Source organism: Chionomys nivalis, chromosome 8 (genome assembly GCF_950005125.1).
Source record: "Chionomys nivalis chromosome 8, mChiNiv1.1, whole genome shotgun sequence".
NCBI lineage: Eukaryota > Metazoa > Chordata > Mammalia > Rodentia > Cricetidae > Chionomys > Chionomys nivalis.
Genome location: NC_080093.1, coordinates 93920158 through 93938627, shown reverse-complemented (window position 1 = coordinate 93938627; position 18470 = coordinate 93920158). Strand labels below are relative to the sequence as shown.

At 37.5% G+C, this 18470-nt stretch overlaps 2 protein-coding genes across 2 annotated transcripts; one reads left to right on the top strand and one right to left on the bottom strand.

Moving 5' to 3' along the window:
- Positions 1-2877: 2877 nt before the first annotated feature.
- On the bottom strand, positions 2878-3873 carry LOC130879975 (olfactory receptor 52M1-like). The gene has a single exon (XM_057778787.1). The coding sequence runs from the start codon at positions 3871-3873 to the stop codon at positions 2878-2880; it is 996 nt and encodes a 331-aa protein (XP_057634770.1).
- A 9314-nt stretch (positions 3874-13187) lies between these two features.
- Positions 13188-14147, top strand: LOC130880756 (olfactory receptor 51G2-like). The gene has a single exon (XM_057779947.1). It carries the CDS (start codon positions 13188-13190, stop codon positions 14145-14147), a length of 960 nt encoding a protein of 319 aa, XP_057635930.1.
- Positions 14148-18470: the final 4323 nt, after the last annotated feature.

Sequence of the window (18470 nt, the reverse complement as noted above, 5' to 3'; positions counted from 1 at the left end):
CTGCGCACATGTTTACCTATTATCTACCTACTTATCATTCATTTATGTATCCAAAATCTATTTTTACTAGATAGAGGAGGCACTAGGTATATAGTTAAAATAAGGATCGTTGAAGCAGTTTTGGTGATAAGTAAACACTGAACAACTGTGTTTATTAAAGAGTAAATAAACCCAAATATGTACTTTTAAGATCCTTCTATATTAAAGAAAAAACAAAGAATGACCAGAGAAAGGTGTAAATAATATTTAGAAATTATAAATTTATATAAAGACAACATTAAAATAGTGAAATTAACCTTGACTTTATTGACTATTTCTGAAATAATTTATTTCCTTTATTGACTAAGAAAGGAAAATAGGAGTTACTATTTTTGAGGAGTAGTAAATGATTATATTTTCCATAAATACATTTGCATTCTAATTTGCAATTTGATTTTCAATATTTCTGATAGAATAGTCATCCAAAAATGTAAAATGTGTTTTACACACTGTTATGTACATTTTATTTAACAAAAAGCATTGTTATCTAATAATATCAAAAGAATCGCCAGGCGGTGGTGGTCCATGCCTTTAATCCCAGCACTCGGGAGGCAGAGGCAGGCAGATCTCTGTAAGTTCGAGGCCAATCTGGTCTACAAGAGCTAGGTCCAGGACAGGCTCCAAAGCTACAAAGAAACCCTGCCTAGAAAAAAAAAAGAAAGAAAGAAAGAAAGGAAGAAAGAAAGAAAGAAAGAAAAAGAAAAAAAAAGAATCAAGTCCATTGCTTTTGACAGGTCTCTGGGTATAAAAATATACCCAGGTGTGAGGAAGGAAGTTACAGAAGCTTTGAGAACTATTATAATACAGACAGATTGTTAGTTAATATAAAAATTCAGTAGTGAATACAAGTTACTGTAATTTTTTTACAACGCCTACTTTGTGTAGTATTACAGAGTAATCCCTGGGCTTTGTGCATGCTGGATAAATACTCTGGTAATGTCTTCAACCACAAGTTACTAACCACAAGTTAGTGGGGAGAAAATATTCTATCAGAAATATGAAGTTAAGTAAGGTGGACTTAATGGCTATAGTTTGATCTCTTCCATGCTTTCTGGTTGAGAAATTGCTGTGCCATTTTCTGTGAGTGCATGCAGTGTTCCTTATATTCAGACACTACTAGATCATTTACAATGCCTCTTCAGAGAATATTGTCAGTGGTTATTAGTTTTTCAGTTATATGTTATTCATTGGCTTGTTTTAAGATTTTTATTTATTTTTATGTGGATTTATTAAAATTCTGTTTAGTGAAATGCTAAGACTTTAGAACTGTATAGAATGAACAAAGAGTAAATTAGAACCCAGGCATCATGTTACAAAATAAGCATCCTGTCAAAGATTTATGGTCCTCATTCTGTTTCTTCCTTTCTTTCTAAAAATTATAAAAATGCAGTGATTTTTTTACTCCTTCAAAATGACAAACCAGAGAGTAGAACTGAAGCCACCAGCACACATGTTCCTGAGCCTGTCAGCCAATCCTCCTGAGGAGCAGCAGGAGCCCTGTGACTCAGGAAATTAAACATCATGTTTGGTCCCTCAGTCTCCATCTAATTTTCAGTGACCTTGTAAAAATTTCTTCAAGTGTTTGAGGTTGTGCTTGATTTCAAAGTGTGGAGAATAATATCAGTCTCCTACCAAGAAGGGATGTGAATGAATAGCAAATGAATGTGATTGAAAATACATTGTTCACAGTATGTGAAGGGCTGACACAGTGCAGGGTGACTGGGAGGTGAGAAATGAAACACTTGTGTGCACACACACATGGGGTGTGGATGGGGAGGACCGTGCTATCATCAGATTTATCAGATCTGCGGTACACATTGCCTGCAGTCTGAGAGGCACTGACAGTTCTGCTGTGGGCAAAGAGCGTCAGTAACTCACCTTCGCCTACATTTGTACCACCAGACGTTTTATCAAGAATTTGAAAGGAATATAGCAACATTTGGTTTAGCTTAAGCTCCTCAAGGCCTCCAAAATCATTTCTTCCACCTCTTTTTCCACCTTCAGCTGCCTCAATGGTCTTGGAACCACATCCCTGAACTCGGCCATTTCACCTCCAGGTCAGCATGTTGGGCCGTCCTTCTTGGTTGAGATGGAATCTCATTCCTTTTCCAGTCTGCCCATGACTTATCTTTCCCTCTACTTCTGCAGAACCAATCTGTTCATTTTCTGTGAGACAGACTTTTCAGAATTTGAAGCCAGAACTCCCATTTTGCTAGACTACAGTCTTCAAGTGACAATTTCATTTTCCTTCATTATAAAGCTTGGTACGGGCTTATGGTGTCTCACTACTTGTTATTGTTTCTCTTAAAATGCCAGTTTTAAAAATGAATCATGACCCAGAGAGGTGGGTCTAATAATTCAAAGTAAAATGGGTTCTCTTTTAATTAAGTTTTTTTATTTTCTATTTTTATTATTATTTTATTACTTTACAAAAATACCAATCCAAATTCCCACACCCTCCCACCTCTTCCTCCTCCAATCCTAAGAGAGGACAAGGCACCCTGCCCTGTGTGTGTTGATGTCATTCATGAATCATTCATTTTTAGATAAGCTTTTTTCCATTACATCACACTTTGATAAATGCAAGGCATTAAGAGGTGTGTTCACTGCTCGTCAGGTTCATAGTATAGCCCCTGAGAGGCAGATATGTGGCCACAAAAAATTATAGTTGCTAGATTTATTAGAATTAACACATTAATAATATGTGAGGAAATTCTTCCTAATATAAGATAAATAATATCTGATTTCCACGAGAAAATACAAAGATGGCAGTTATGAAGAAGCTTGAATTACTTGCATATTTTCTTCCTATATTCTCTCTGAAGACAACTTCAAACATCAGGAAACTTTTATTCTCAGAAAACTAAGAACATACTCTCTAATTTTCTTTGTCCTAATGCCATAGACAATGGGGTTAAGAAAGGGTGGTACCAGAAGGTACATATTGGCAATGAAGATATGAACTTGGGGGGCCACATTGTGGCCAAAGCGGTGGATCAGGAATGTAAAGACAGCCGTGGAATAGAAAACGAGGATTACACAGACATGGGAACCACAGGTGCCTAAGGCTTTCAGACTTGCTTCTCGAGATGGAAGGCGAAAGACAGCACGGAGAATCAGAACATAAGAGAGGGCAATGAAGAAGCCATCACAGGAGCCAATGACAGAGGCCACACTGAGGCTATAGCGCTTGGTGGCTCCTGTGTCCACACACGCCAGCTTCACCACAGCCATGAACTCACAGTAGGTGTGTGCAATGATTCGAGTTCTGCAGTAGGGCAGCTGTTTGAGCAGAATGGGGTGTGGAGAAAAGAAGCCTACTCCCCGCAGCGCCACAGCTACTCCCATTTGGGCGATGCGACTGTGGGTGAGAATTGTGGCATGGCGCAGTGGATCACAGATGGCCACATAGCGGTCAATGGCCATGGCCAGGAAGAAGCCAGACTCCATGGCAGTGAAGCTATGGATGAAGAACATTTGGGCAAGGCACGCATCAAAGGCAATGTCATGATCTCCCATCCAGAAGAGACAGAGCATGCGTGGCAGTGTAGATGTGGAGAGGACCAGGTCAGTGACTGACAGCATGCACAGGAAGATGAACATGGGCTCGTGGAGGCTGCGCTCTGCTCTCACCACAGCCAGGATTGTCACGTTCCCCATCACAGCCACTATGTACATGGAGCAGAAGGGAATCCCAATCCAGACATGGAGGTGCTCCAGACCCGGGATGCCCATCAGCCAGAAGGTGCTTGGAGAGAGTTGGGACTTGTTAGCCGGGCCCGTGGTGGTGCTGCCCAGTGCTTGTGGATGAAGTCCTCCTCGTACAGTCTCCATGTTTTGCTAAGGCTGTTACAAAACAAACAAACTAACAAAAATGAATGAGAAGTGTATCCTAAAGGTTCACAGTACAAGACTACTGAAATTTCAATGAGAGCAGTGGGTTATCAACCTGTGGATCATGACCCCTTGGGGTGAAATATCCTTTCAAAGGGATTGCTTAAAACCATAGGAAAACACAGATATTTACATTATGATTCATGACAGTAGTAATATTACAGTTATAAACAAGCAACAAAAATAATTCCATGTTTGGGGGTCATCACTGTATGAAGATCTATATGAAAGTTTTGTCACATTAGAAAAAGTTGACAACCACTGGAACGAGTGTAAAATGAATCCTTAGTGACACTTGGTAAAACCATGCACCCAGATACCAAAATTTATTAGAAATCAAGTGAAGAATCTCATAATTCTAAGAAATATTAAACTTATTTTATAATATATGATAAAACAAATTTCAATCATATTTTATATTCAGAATTCATTTTAATTCTCAGAAAAATCTGGTTTATAAATGGAATAAGCTTGATTTTATATGTATGTTTTTCTTTCTTAATATCATACTTAAATCTTCATCTCTCTCCCTCTCTGTCTCTCATTCATGTTTGTGTGTGTGTGTGCTCTTTAAAACTCAGGATTTGTGTTCCCCAATCTGTGCATTGGATCCTTATTTGATAATACTGTTATAGAATTTATTCCCAAGAAATATTTTCTACCTTCAAATGTGAAGGGTTTTCTGCAAGCTATATTTTCTAAAATTTGAAAATAAGCAAGAATTTACAAACTCATTCTCTGTTTTCTTAAGTAAAATTTCTCAGTTCATATTCTCCATTATTTTACACTTTAATTTCAAGAAACGTAGTTTCTGTTTCAACTTATTCCCATATGCCCAGTCCTTCTTTACCTCCGTTATACTTAACATAGTTGGCATAAAATGGTAATTGTATACTTTTCTTGATGTTTGTATGTTTGTGTGGTATCTGTTACCATTTTCAGACAAATTGAGGAAAGAGAATAATGCCTAGATTCTTCTAAAATGGAAAAAAGATCACCTTAGAATGCTCACGTATGCTAATGCTTTGCTGGAACTACCATGCAAAGTAAATTCTGATTTTCAGCTTGCAGGTACTGAATAGGAGCTTAGAATCTTGGTCTGAACCTCTAGAATTCAGCTATACTTTTGTCTATAGAGTCTATTTGCTTTCATTGTGTTAAACTTAACTTTTCTTGTCACATATTAAATTCAAAATCATGTAGCACAAAATGTTGCAATGCCTATTAAAACATACTCTTGTCTTCCAGACTTCATAACTGATGTCAGGTTGGCTTAGGTGAAGTGCTAAAAAGGGAGACGCAAGTGAATGCTTTTCTTTCTAAGCTGCAGTTCAGGATAATTCTTTATGGCCCAGCAGTGTTAGTCTGGAATTAATTGCTTGCATTTGACTCTTTCTCATTTCTACATACTTCATAATTTGGAGCATGATTGAATAATTGTTTTTCAGGACAGAGTCTTATGCAACCTAAGATGCCCTCAAATTCTCTACAAAAAAACTTAAGTTGGTTTTGAACTCTTGATCCTCCTGCCTCTACATTACAAGTGCTAGGATTGCAGAAGTGTGCTACCAGACCCAATACTAAAAACACATTTAAAAACATTTATTTACTAATTTAACATTTCCAAAATGACATGGAAGTGTATGAATTTATTATATATGTAAATATCCACAATATTTGATATATGTATGAAGTGGGAATTTAAATCAATACAATTATACTAATGATCACAAACATCCAAAATGTCCTTATGGTGAAGACATTAAAAAGTTGTTAATTTATTTTTTTAAAAAGCAATTAAGGTAACTAAGAATCTAGCAGTTTGGGCTGTTTTGAAATGTTGTTTCCTGCTATTTCTTGCTTACTGACCCTCTCAACAAAGGGCACTTCTATAACTACAGACCTTGATATGATAGATTATATTTTAATGTTGAAGAGGCCAAAACTAGTTATTCTCTGCACAAACTGTTACCATGAGCTGTCCTGGTGAAGCTGCCCAAATGCTATTATAATTCTTACCTGGGTTGTTAATCATCATAGTTAGCTAGCAAGTAGCTATATTTACTGTATTTACAAAAAAGCTAATCTTTTTAGCATGTATCTATGGTATTTATCCTTAACTTTAGCATGGTTCTTCAAAAAAATAAACATTACCATTTTGAGGATTGCATCATTCTATCCATGCAAATGCAAATGTAGCTCTCTTCCCCATCTCTGTTCTTATTTAACCGTGTTAATGACAGGTCTCCAGAGAGCCACCTTCTGTAAGAAACAGATTCAAAGCTCGTTCAGCTTACATCAGCATGACTTACAATTAATTCTGGGTTTCATCTGATTAAGTGTGTTACTCAAAGAGCAATTAATGGTCCACTGGGACAAGGGTAATTTTCTGAAAGAAGCAGAACTAAATGAATTTTAGGAAGAGTAATTATTATGAATATCTTTCAAAGATAATTAATGAAGACATTTTCCAGATGTCTTCTGGATATTTTGATGTTTGAAATATTTTTGAATATATCAAGGCAACAACAACAAAATATAGTAGCAAATAAAATGTTGTATTTACCCTTTGAGAGCTTATCTTTTCATAGGCTGTAGGTAGATGTGTAATCTCTTTTTTTGTCTCTTAATCTTTTGTCTTTAATCTTTTGTCAAAGAAACAAGGAAGCAGAATTATGGATAGAGTGCAACACATGTTGGATTTTAACAGCTAAAAATGGTGATTGTCAGGATCTGAATCCAGACAGGTCTGGTTTCAAATATACTCCATGCAATTATTGAATTACTCAAATTAAAAAAAAAGGAGTATATTTGTTAGAGCTCAGTTGCATACTTTCTTTTATAAAGTACTTAGTTTTGTGGATTATAACTAGCAATATCTTAAATGATCAGCAAGTGCTGCTCAACCTGGTTCCTATTGCCCATTTTCACATCACTACCTTATTCCTAGATCACACTTGGTTTCTGTGACATTTGACAGTGTAAAACTTTGTATTGTCTTCTTGTTTGCTCTATGTTAGTGTTCTTCCTATTTCCTTTCTCATGTCATGTATATTCTATATATTTTGAGATTAAAGACAGAAAGTCACTGTTTAAGAAAGTGCTGATGTCAAGAACTAGAAGCAAAACTCAGGAAAAAGGGTGACTAATGGGAGAAGATGTGGGAAGAGAGTCAGGTGTAACCCTCTATACTAAAAAACAAGAGGTTGCTGTTTTTATCAAAGACTGCTTCAAAGCAGAATTTCTGGTATTATTGCTCTTACCATATTTGACCTACCAGTCATGAGCCTTTGAATAAATCCATAGTATTATAACTTCATCCTGCAGAGAAGGAGTCAGTTCCACACAGAAAATGTTTGGTAATCTCAGAATAGTCATGCCTAGGTGTCAGGAGCCATTTCAGGCTTCTCCTTTTTCACATCTCACAGGGCCTTGAAGGAAAAATCTTGAGACAAGAAAACTTAAAGTTAGCCAAAACATTACGTGCTGACGGTGGAGACTCAAACTCTGGAAAGCACCACAGAATGTCTTCATGGCTTGCTGCTTATCACTAACAGCAGGTGTTCTAGCCACTGACCTTGCAACTGCCCTGCTTAGCTGCCAAACTGCCCCACTTAGTTGCCTAGCTACCGAGCCCCTCCTTCCCTTCCCTCTTCCCCCTTTCCTCAGTTCGCCCCTGCCAGAGCTTCTTTCTCACTGAGGAGTATTTAAGACATGAAACTTGCTTCAATAAACGGATACCTTGACAAAGAATACTGCTTGGCGTCCATTTCTCTCTCCTCCCATGTCTTTCAGGTAGTGCTGCTTCAAGACCCTGGAGTAACTTAGGACCTGCTGGGTGGGTCACCTAGGTATCTCTTGACTGACAGGTTGTAATTGTTGTGTTTAAGATCCACAGTAGGATAAAACCATTTATGACTTTTCCTCCTACTTACCTGATTAGCAACCCCATTTGCTATGGAAGTTAGATGTTTCCCAGTTTAATCTCCCTCCACCGCCTATGACTATAATACACACTAGATTTTACATTTTGTAAAACTGTGGATGTGGATTGACCGTCAGTTATTATTGAGCCACTGGTAAATCTCAGATGTAATTTTTAATTCTCTCATGCTTCCCCACCACATATCAGGGTTTGGGAGATATTTTGTTGTTGTTGTTGTTGTTGTTTCACTTTGTTTTTAGAGACAGGGTTTCTCTGTAGCTTTTGAGCCTATCCTGGAACTAGCTCTTGTAGATCAGGCTGGCCTGCCTCTGCCTCCCAAGTGCTGGGATTAAAGGCATGCACCACCACTGCCCAGCCTTTGAAGGTAGTTTTTACTTTTTTCTTCACAAACTTTCTGCTTTTCTGAGCTGTTTGGGTATGCTATCACATGGTCTTCCTATCTTCCCTAATTCCCTCTCCACTATGAATATTCTCATGTACAGTCATACAGAGGCTGCTTCTAATGCAGCATCTTACACTGGAAGTCAAAACAACACTTGATGTGCTAGAAGCTGACATTAAGTAGGGCAAGCTACAGAAAGATGACCAGCAAAGCCCCTGGAATGAGAAAATGTTTCAGTTTAGAATTTAATGATATGTTGAATTATCTGTTAACACATTGAGACAGAATATTGCAGGGAATATGATTGAAAACTAAATGTACAGTGCCTATGGGAGAAAATCTTATTAACTCTTGAGAAAGATGAAAGGATAAGACACAGTAAAGAGAAAACATTACACAGAAGACTAAGGAGAACAATCCATGTCATTTATGACCATCCTATCCATTAAAAAACCCAAATTTTAATTTAACTGTAGTGGGAAACCATTTTCCCATAATTTGTAGTATATGTACAAGAAAGAATTTATGGAAATGTCTGAAGTTGGATCAAAGTTGATTCTATGGTTATTTTTCAAAATCAGATTCAGATTACTTCTGGTTTCCTAGGGCAGCAGTGAAAAACAGAACCCCTAAGAAAAAAATATCAGAAATATGTTTTCTCTATTTAGTTGGTCAGTTGTGGTTGCTCCTGTTATGCTCTAACCACGATGGTCATCATTATGGTCAGCCATAGTGGTCACTTCAGTGATCAATTGTAGTGTTCATTGTGTTGTTGAGTGATAGTAGCCACTGTTATGGTCAGTGGTGTTCACTGTGATCATCAGCCATAGTGAGTGTGTCAATAAGAGGACCTCTGTTTCTTGAGCCTTTTCATGAACACTTTTCATTCTGTTTGTCTTGTCTAACTTTGATGTGTTAGTTTTTGTTTTATCTTATTATATTATATTAACCCTTAGAAGCCTGATTATTTTCTAAATGAAAGACAGAAAGAGGGCACTTCAGATGGAGGAGAGGTGGGGGAGTTACTGGGAGAAGTAGAAGGAGGAGAATCTGTAATTGGGATATATTACATAAGAAAAGAATCTATTTTCTGTAAAATTGGAGAAAAAGTGGACAAAACAAAAGAAAAAAGAAAAACAGTGAGAAAAGCTGATGAGAGTTTTTATCAGTTGTCAGTAGTGTTCCCTTTCAAGGCTGTCGGTCAGTAGTGTACCCCTCAAGGCTGTCGATCAATAGTGTACTCGTCAATGGTGGTAGTTTATGCAATCAGCCTGCATGCATTAAGAAATCAATATTGTTGACAATATATAGAGAACTTACTCTGTATGCTGGCTAGTTTTATGTCAACTTGGCACATCGGAGCACTGGACTGAATTCCCAAGATCCAGTTGAAGAGTGGAGGGAGTGAGAGTATGAGCAAGGAAATCAAGACCATGAGGGGGTCATCCACTGAGACAGTTTGCTTGAGCTAATGGTAGCTCACCAACACCAACTGGACTAGGAGTGAATGAGCATGGGAACAACTAAGTCCCTCTGAAGGGGGTTGACAGCTGGGACAGACTGAGGGCCACTGATAGTGACACTGGGATGTGTCTCTACTGCATATAACGGCTTCATGGGATCCTATTCTCTTTGGATATAAACCTTGTTCAACCTAGACGTAGCATGGAGGGCCTTGGACTTTCCACAGGGTGGGATACAAGGCATTCCACTAGGATTAGAGGGGTGGGGGAGGGCCTGTGGAGGGAGAGGGAGGGGACGGGGAAGAGGGGAGGGAGTGGAAATTTGGGTTGTTTTTTTTTTTAAGAATAAGAAAAAAGGGAAAAAAGGGTTATCTGAGAAGAGGGAACCTCAATTAAAAACAAAACAAAACAAAAACGCATCCAAAAGATCTGGCTGCAAGAAAGCCTGTAGGGTATTTTTAAAAGTAGTGATTGATATGAGAAGGCTGGGATTGTTGTGGGTGGTTCTAGGCTCAACAAGAGAGCAGACTGAGTGAGCTAGGAAGGCCAGTCCAGTAAGCAGCACTTCTCCATAGCCTCTGCTCCAACTCCTGTCACCCGGTTCCTGCCCTGTTTGAGTGCGTGCTCTGATTTCCATCCATGATAAACAGAGATGAGGAAGCATAAAACAAACAAACCTTTCCCTTCCCAAGGGTCATGGTGTTCCATTAGAGCAGTAAGTTCTCTAGTATCCTTACATATTCTGGATGCAGGCAAATGTTTGATTTTATGCAGTATCATAAAATTTCTTCCAGATACTGAGGCATACTGAGAAATTCCAAAGCTCACTCCTAAGAGACAGCAAAGTACTTCTGTCTGGGAGTAGTGGACAAAGGCTTTTAGGAAGTGGCGTGAATGGAAATGTTGACCCTGAGGTAGCCACAGCCTCTCTTGCATTTGTCTAGGGGCCTCATGTCTCCTAGGACTGTAGGAAGATTTATAAATTAATCCCACTTGTTTGTTGAGTTGAACTGCCACTCACAATAAAGGGAATTTTTCTACCTAGTATGAGAGATCAGGGAAATATTTAGGTGAATGAAAATGGAAATACATTGTTGAGAAGTTGAGAAGCAGAGTAGTTTATATATTTATCAGAAGTAGAAGGTAAAAGTCTAAAACGCTGTTTTAAGGTAAGTTTATTATTATTATTATAATATTATTATTCAGTTAAGGACATTACTGTGAACAAAATATCATAGATATTCATGCTTGTGCTAAAAACTTCTGATTAGCCTCAAGCTTTTCAAACTGACAAGGCTTGTAGAAGATGCCCAAACTGATGTGGCTCTTGGTCTTTGTTAATGGATTTGCTGCTTATAGGAGCCAAAGAGACACTTTCAGACTGAACAGAAAAGGAAATGCAGCTTATGAACTAATCCTAGGGACAGATGGCAAGTCTGTGAGGACTTATTTGAAATCAAAGATCATAAACAACAGAGAGTGGACAGTGAAAAGCAAGTTTGGCTATAGCCTAATAGGAGGACTAGCTGCTAGCGAGCACACAAGATACATCACATATGTATATATTTGGGTAATCACAGAGTCTAGCAGAGATTTTCAGATTCATAGCTTAGCAAGTCTCAAGGATTTCAATCTTTGCCTAAATGGAATTTTGTATTCCACTCTGGGCACTATTTTATCCACACTCAATAGAATGAAATGTGCCCTGATAGGAATATCACAGTTATCAGTGAAAATTGACAATATTAAAGACATTTAAAATGTGATTAAAATATCAATGCTTAGCAGTCACAGGATGTCAGTGAGACAAAATTGATAATTCTCACAGTACAGCTGCCCATTATTACTTTGGGAAAGGCCCATTCATGAGTGCTTTGTATTAGGGTGCTGTGTGTTTTTTCTACTTTTAATTTCTGCAGTAATGAAAGACCTCTGTTTTTTCATTTTCTCTGTTGTGCTCAGCTGCAGCAGAAGCATAATTTTGTTATTACTATCTATAGTGTTCATTTTAAATATTGAACTTACCTCCTTTCCTATTTTATTTATTCTTAGTTACAGCTGAGAATGCTTCTTCATGATAAACTGTATGGTCTGATTTATAAACTAATTCCTGATTTGCATACAGTATCTCCTTGGTTTCCAGCACAATACCACTGAAGTGTCAGCTGATAAAGGATACAACTTTAGTATATACTAGAAAGTAATCACTATAAATAATTAAAAAGCGAATCTACATTTCAACTATAATATAATTCATGCTAATATGGTATAGAACCAAAGAAATACTTTTATCCAAAACGTGGCATCTCAATGAAGAAAACAGTCAATTCTATTTTCTTTAAATATTGTATTTTTCTCTTTGTTGTAAAGTTTGCTTTGAAAATTATATGTTACTTAGGTACATTTTACTACTTAATTAACTTTCAGAGGAGCAATCCAAATTACAGAGATGGTGACACTCTCACAAGACCTGCACAGGTTTACATCAGACAAAATACCAGCAGGGATGGGGGAGTGTACAGAAAGTCCACCCCTAACCCAAATGCTGTTTGTAACTGATACCTGCTGGTAAGGGAAAACCATTTTTATCCATTGTAGTGCCATTGGTTATATCAACTACAGTCTAAGGCAGACCCCATGCCCAGGTGTGTTGATGAGAAAAAACAGACTATGTTTATCTATTTTATTGTGTGTGTGTGTGTTTGTGCATTTTGCTTTGCTTGTCTTATTGTTTCTTATTTGTTTTGTTGATTTTTTTTTTAAAGAAAGAGAAAGGGTGGTAGGGAGGCTCTGGGAGGAGTTGGAGAAGAGAAAAATAAGCAAAATAGATTGCATGAATTTTTTTTAAAAAAAGAAAAAAACAAAGACTTACAGTTCAAAAATCAAATCATGTTTGGAGTCTGTGGTTTGAAGAACAAGATTATGACATCAGTTACACAACAGAGAGTAGTTGGGGGAGAATGAAGCCTGTGCTGGCCCAAACTGGGTTGATTTCTCTAAAGATGTTCTAGCACTGAGCATGAAATCATCAAATTTAACAGAGTAGCAATTCAATTTAAGTCATCTAGAGAAATGGTAGTGTTATGCCTGTCAATAACATGTCTTTGGAAAGTATTAAGGTAAAAAGGGTGGGCTTAATTTGTGTTCATGTGTTCTATCAGGATGATGCCTTTAGAAGCTCATTCACATTTAAAGGTGTTTGAATGATTCTGCAGAAATGAAGGACTTGGTGGGGAGAGAGAGGGTAGATGCTTTAACTAACTGGCCATAACCATCAGTGACACTGAGAAAGGGAAGTAGGATTAGAATGGCTTAAGGAGTTACAAAAGGTAAACACTGAAGTCTCTTTTGTTTACTTTGTCTTTTTCTCCTTTTCTTCTTAAAATGCAGACCCTGGCCTTGTCAAAGCCTTCCCCATTAGATAGTAACTGTGGAACTGGATTGTGCTCTAGCAGTCAGCCCAATGGCAACCTCAAACTCCAGCAGCGTCATGTCCTCCACATTCTACCTCACAGGCATCCCTGGCTATGAGGAATTTCACCACTGGATTTCCATCCCATTCTGTCTCCTCTACCTTGTTGGCATAACAGGCAACTGCTCCATCTTGCATATTGTGAGGACAGACCCAAGGCTCCACGAGCCCATGTATTACTTCCTGGCCATGCTTTCTCTCACTGACATGGCCATGTCCCTGCCTGCCATGGTATCACTTTTCAGGGTGTTGTGGTCCATTTCCCGAGAGATCCAGTTCAATATCTGCGTGGTCCAAATGTTTCTGATTCATACCTTTTCCTTCACTGAGTCATCTGTGCTCCTGGCCATGGCCCTTGACCGGTATGTGGCCATCTGCCACCCCCTGCGATATGCTACCATTCTCACTCCAAAGCTCATTGCCAAGATTGGAATTGCAGCCTTGCTTCGGAGTGCAATCCCACTCATTCCTCTCCTGGTTCGTCTAGCATTCTTTCCCTTCTGTCGCTCCCATGTCCTTTCTCATTCTTATTGTCTGCACCAGGACATAATCCGACTTGCCTGTGCTGATGTCAGGTTTAATGTTATATATGGAATGGTTGTGATTACTATGCTGTGGGGCATGGATTCTTTGGGTATTTTAATAACTTATGTTTTTATCCTTCACTCAGTGTTAAAAATTGCATCCCGTGATGGTAGGCTGAAGGCACTTAACACATGTGCATCCCACATCTGTGCTGTACTCATCCTATATGTGCCCATGATAGGATTATCTATCGTCCATCGTTTTGCCAAGCATTCCTCTCCCTTTGTTCACATCTTCATGGCTCATATCTACTTAATGGTGCCACCAGTGCTTAACCCCATTATCTATAGCGTGAAGACCAAGCAGATCCGCCAAGGAATCCTCCATCTGATCTGTCCCCATAAAATTAATTCTTCTGCAATGTAATCATGTCATCAAGACCACAAGGTGTTAAAATTATGATATGACGCCATGGTGAATTATCTGTCCTAAGTATGTTGTACTCAGAGGTGACAGTGATGCCATGGGGAATTATCTATCCTAAGTATGTTGTACTCAGAGGTGACAAAACATCAAAGCAAAATTAGCCACTCTAAATGTGCTCACAGTGACTCAAAGAAATAGGCATCCTTACATACTTTAAAATCATCTTCAGTTATTAATGTATTAGAGAGATAGGACGCAAATCACTGTCCTCTGTCCTTGGCTGTTAATAGTCTTAAGCTTCATATGAGTAACTTATCTACAAAGTTTGCCTTAAATTGGAAAATACCCAGATTCTGTTTTGTAGTTTTGATATTTGATAATGTTTGGCATAGTACCTTACATGACCTTTTAATTTTTATTAATATTGTGCTTGAAATCTCATTATTTGTTCATATAATCATTTCTTTAATATGTTTGATTTCTTTCTCTTGATTTTCTTTAAGGGATTTGTTGATTTCTTCCAATTTTTTTTTCCTTTTCCTCCATTGCTTTGAGGAAATTTTTCATTTCCTGTTTAAGTGCCTCAAACATTCTCCTAAAGTTATTATTTAGGTTATTTTCTTCTGCTTCAAGTATATTTGGGTGTTCAAATCTTGCTGTTGTAGAGACACTAATTGTTGTTGGTGTCATGTTTCTCTTTGTGGTGTTAAGTGTGTTCCTACCTTGTCTACCCATCTTTTCCTCTGATTGGTGTAGTTGGGGTTGTGTCTCTGGTGATTAATCTTCCAGGTGTGAGTCGATCCAAGGCTCAGATGGTTGCTCCTCATGGTGCAGTCAGGGCCACAGTTTCAGTCACTCGTAGGTCACTCAGTGTTCCTGGAGGTCGCTTGGTGCTCTTGGGTGTCCCTCTGCAATCCCAGAGATTGTTCAGGCCCACTCCTAAGGAGGTTGCTTGCTTGGATATACTCTACTGAGGTTGCTGCCTTGGGCCTGCTCCAACAGAGGTTGCTGGCTCAGGCCTTCTGTGGTGAAGGTTGTTGGCTCAGGCCTGTTCCCATAAATGTCCCTGGCTTGGCCTTGCTCTGGTGGAGGTCCCTGGCTTGGGCCTGCTTCCTCAGCAGTCACTCCCTTGTACCTGCTCCTGTGGCGGTTGCTCCAGTGGAGGTCACTGGTTCAGGCCTGCTCTGGCAGAGGTCCCTGGCTCAGGCCTGTTCCCGTAAATGTTCCTGACTTGGGCCTAGTCCCTTAGATATCCCTGGCTTGGGCCTGCTCCCTCAAAGGTTGCTCCCTTGTACTGTTCCTGTGGAAGTCACTGTCTTGGACTGAAAGTGTGATTTTAAAGTGTGATTTAACTAAATTCAGTTTATGCTAGTAATGTTATATTTTCAAAGTAGTGTTTTTAAAGCAATTTTCATTGTAATTATTTTAAAAATCAAATATTATCAATTTTGAGATTAACAGTCTTTAAATTGTTTTTAATTAATGGTTCTTTGGTGAAATTGAATGCGGAAATAGAAGAGTAACAAGTATTCTCAAGTAAAGGATCAAATCTGGGGGAATGAGACATAGGTGTATAAAAACAAACAAAACAGAAAATAAAACATAAACTATCAAGGAGCAAAGAGGAGACCGTGGGTTCTTCAGGAATGGAGGGAATGACTGGATCTGAGATCCTAACTTCAAGTTTATGGGTTCTTTTCTATTGTTTTAAGTGAGATATAATTACAACACTTCTTTTAAAAAGATAACACCCAAATTACTTATTCTTTTACTCAATGACTTGTTTATTTCTTTGGGTTTATGCATTCAGTAATTATTGAGGGCTGCTCCTACACCAAGGAAAGTCAAATTCTTGGACAACATCTAGTACAAGATATATGAAAATACATTGTCTGTGAACAAGGCAGGGACAGTCAGAAGATATGAAAGCATATTGTCTCTCAGCAAGGCAGTACAGTCAGAAGATGTAAAAACACATGATCTGTCAGCAAGACAGGTACAGTCTGAAGATATGAAGGACCTTCCCATCTACTTCTGCATTTTTTAATTCAGGCTGAACTAAATTTCTATTATTATTCCACAATTTATGTACAATTATGAATTGGATTATTTCAAAGATAGAGGATTTAATTTTAACTAATGATCAGATTCATGAGAGAATCTAGGAATAATTGGGGAGAAGAAAACATGATCAAAATATATTGTATGGAAAAAATTAAAAAGAGTTAAAACAAAATAAATATAACAGCAATAAAGAGTCACCTACAGACATTATCTGAAATTTCCTATTTTCTTCTCCCAAAAATTCTAAATAGTCAAACCATGTTTACATGCACTTGCATGTAAATGCTTTTTCACCAAGTTTTCTTATTTAAAAAATGTTAAACTATGGATTTTTGTATTGGCATCACATAATAATCTCTGGGAACATGACAAAATTATTCTTAAAATTCTTTAAAGTTATAATCGTTTCCACAAACCAAATAAAGAAAATCAATATTGATATTGCTCCCCTCTAAAGCAACTACACCTCCCTGGATAAGAATGAATATGCCTACATTTTCTCTATTTAAAAAAAAAAAAGTGATACTTAGGCAATGGTTAGTTACCATATGGCAATTTCTGCTTTGATCTACAGTATAAATTCAAGACTTGAAAACCAAAATAGGGACAATAAAGAAAACATAAACCAAGAGAATTCTGAAAATAGAAAATATGAAAAAATGATCAGGAGCCACAAATGCAAGCATAAACAGCAGAATAGAGAGAATCTCAAGTGCTGAAGATACAATAGAGGAAATAGACTCATTGGTCAAAGAAAACATTAAATGTAACAAAAGCTAACACAAAATATCCAGGAAATATGAGACACCATGAAAAGACCAAACTTAAGAATAATAGGTATAGAAGAAGGAGAACTATAAGTCAAAAATCAAAGAAAATATATTCAACAAAATTATAGAAGAAAACTTTTCCAATCTAAAGAAAGATATGTATAAAGATATGTGTATGGAGATACAAGAAGCTTACAGAACACCAAATAGACTGGATAACAAAAATGTCTCCTTGCCACATAATAATCAAACACTAAACATACAGAATAAGGAAAGAATATTAACGGCTGCAAAGGAAAAAGGCCAAGTAACATATAAAGGCAGACTTATTAGAATTACACCTGACTTATAAACATAAAAATATAAAATATAAAAACCAAAAGGTCCTGGTCAAGCATTATGCAGACATTAAGAGATCATGAATGCCAGCCCAGACTACTATACCCAACAAAACTTTCAACCATGATAGAAGGATAAATCAAGATATTCCATGAAAGAACCAGATTTCACCAATACCTAGTCACACACTCAGCCCTATACAAAGTACTGGAAGGAAAATTTCTACCCAAGAAAGTCAGCTACATCTACAAAAACACAGACAATAGTTGATCTTACAGCAGCAAATCCCAATAAAGTGAAAAGCACACACAATAACATCACCACCAAGAAAAACTAAAATAACAAGAACTAGAGATCACTGGTCATTAATATCCCTTATTATAAATGGTCTCAACTCACATATGAAATTATACAGGCTATAAAAACAGAATCCATTCTTCTGCTGCATACAAGAAATATACCTCAACCTCAAAGACAGACATTGCCTTTGAGTAAATGTTTGAGAAAAAATTTTTCAATCAAATAAACCTAAGAAAGAAGCTGGTGTAGTTATCCTAATATTGAACAAAATAGGCTTCAAACTGAAATCAATCAAAAGAGACAAAGAAGAACATTTTATATTAGTCACAAGAAAAATCCATCAAGAGAAAATCTCAATACTAAATGTCTATGCTCCAAATTCAAGGGCATTCTCATATGTAAAAATACTACTAAAGCTTAAAACACACATAAAACCCCACACACTAATAGTGGGAAACTTCAAAACCCCACTCTCACCACTGGACAGGTCTGTCATACAGAAAATTAACAGGGAACTAAGGGAATTAACAGATTTATGGATCAAATGGACTTAGCACACATCTATAGACCATTCCATCCAAGCATAAAAGAACATGCCTTCCTCTCAGCATCCTGTGCAACCTTCTCAAAAACTGACCACATATTAGGTAACAAATCAAGCCTCCACAGATACAAAAGAATTGAAACAACTTCATGTATCTTATTAAATAACCATGGCTTAAAGTTAGAATTCAACAGCAATACTAATTCCAGAAAGCTCACAAACACATGGAAATTAAACAATGCTTACCTGAATCATCAATGAGTCAAGAAAAAAATAAAGGAAGAAATTAAAGACTTCCTAAAATTC

Bases quoted from the DNA above. Each gene is read 5' to 3' on its own strand.
- LOC130880756 (XM_057779947.1), top strand. From the start codon at position 13,188: ATGGCAACCTCAAACTCCAGCAGCGTCATGTCCTCCACATTCTACCTC.
- LOC130879975 (XM_057778787.1), bottom strand. From the start codon at position 3,873: ATGGAGACTGTACGAGGAGGACTTCATCCACAAGCACTGGGCAGCACC.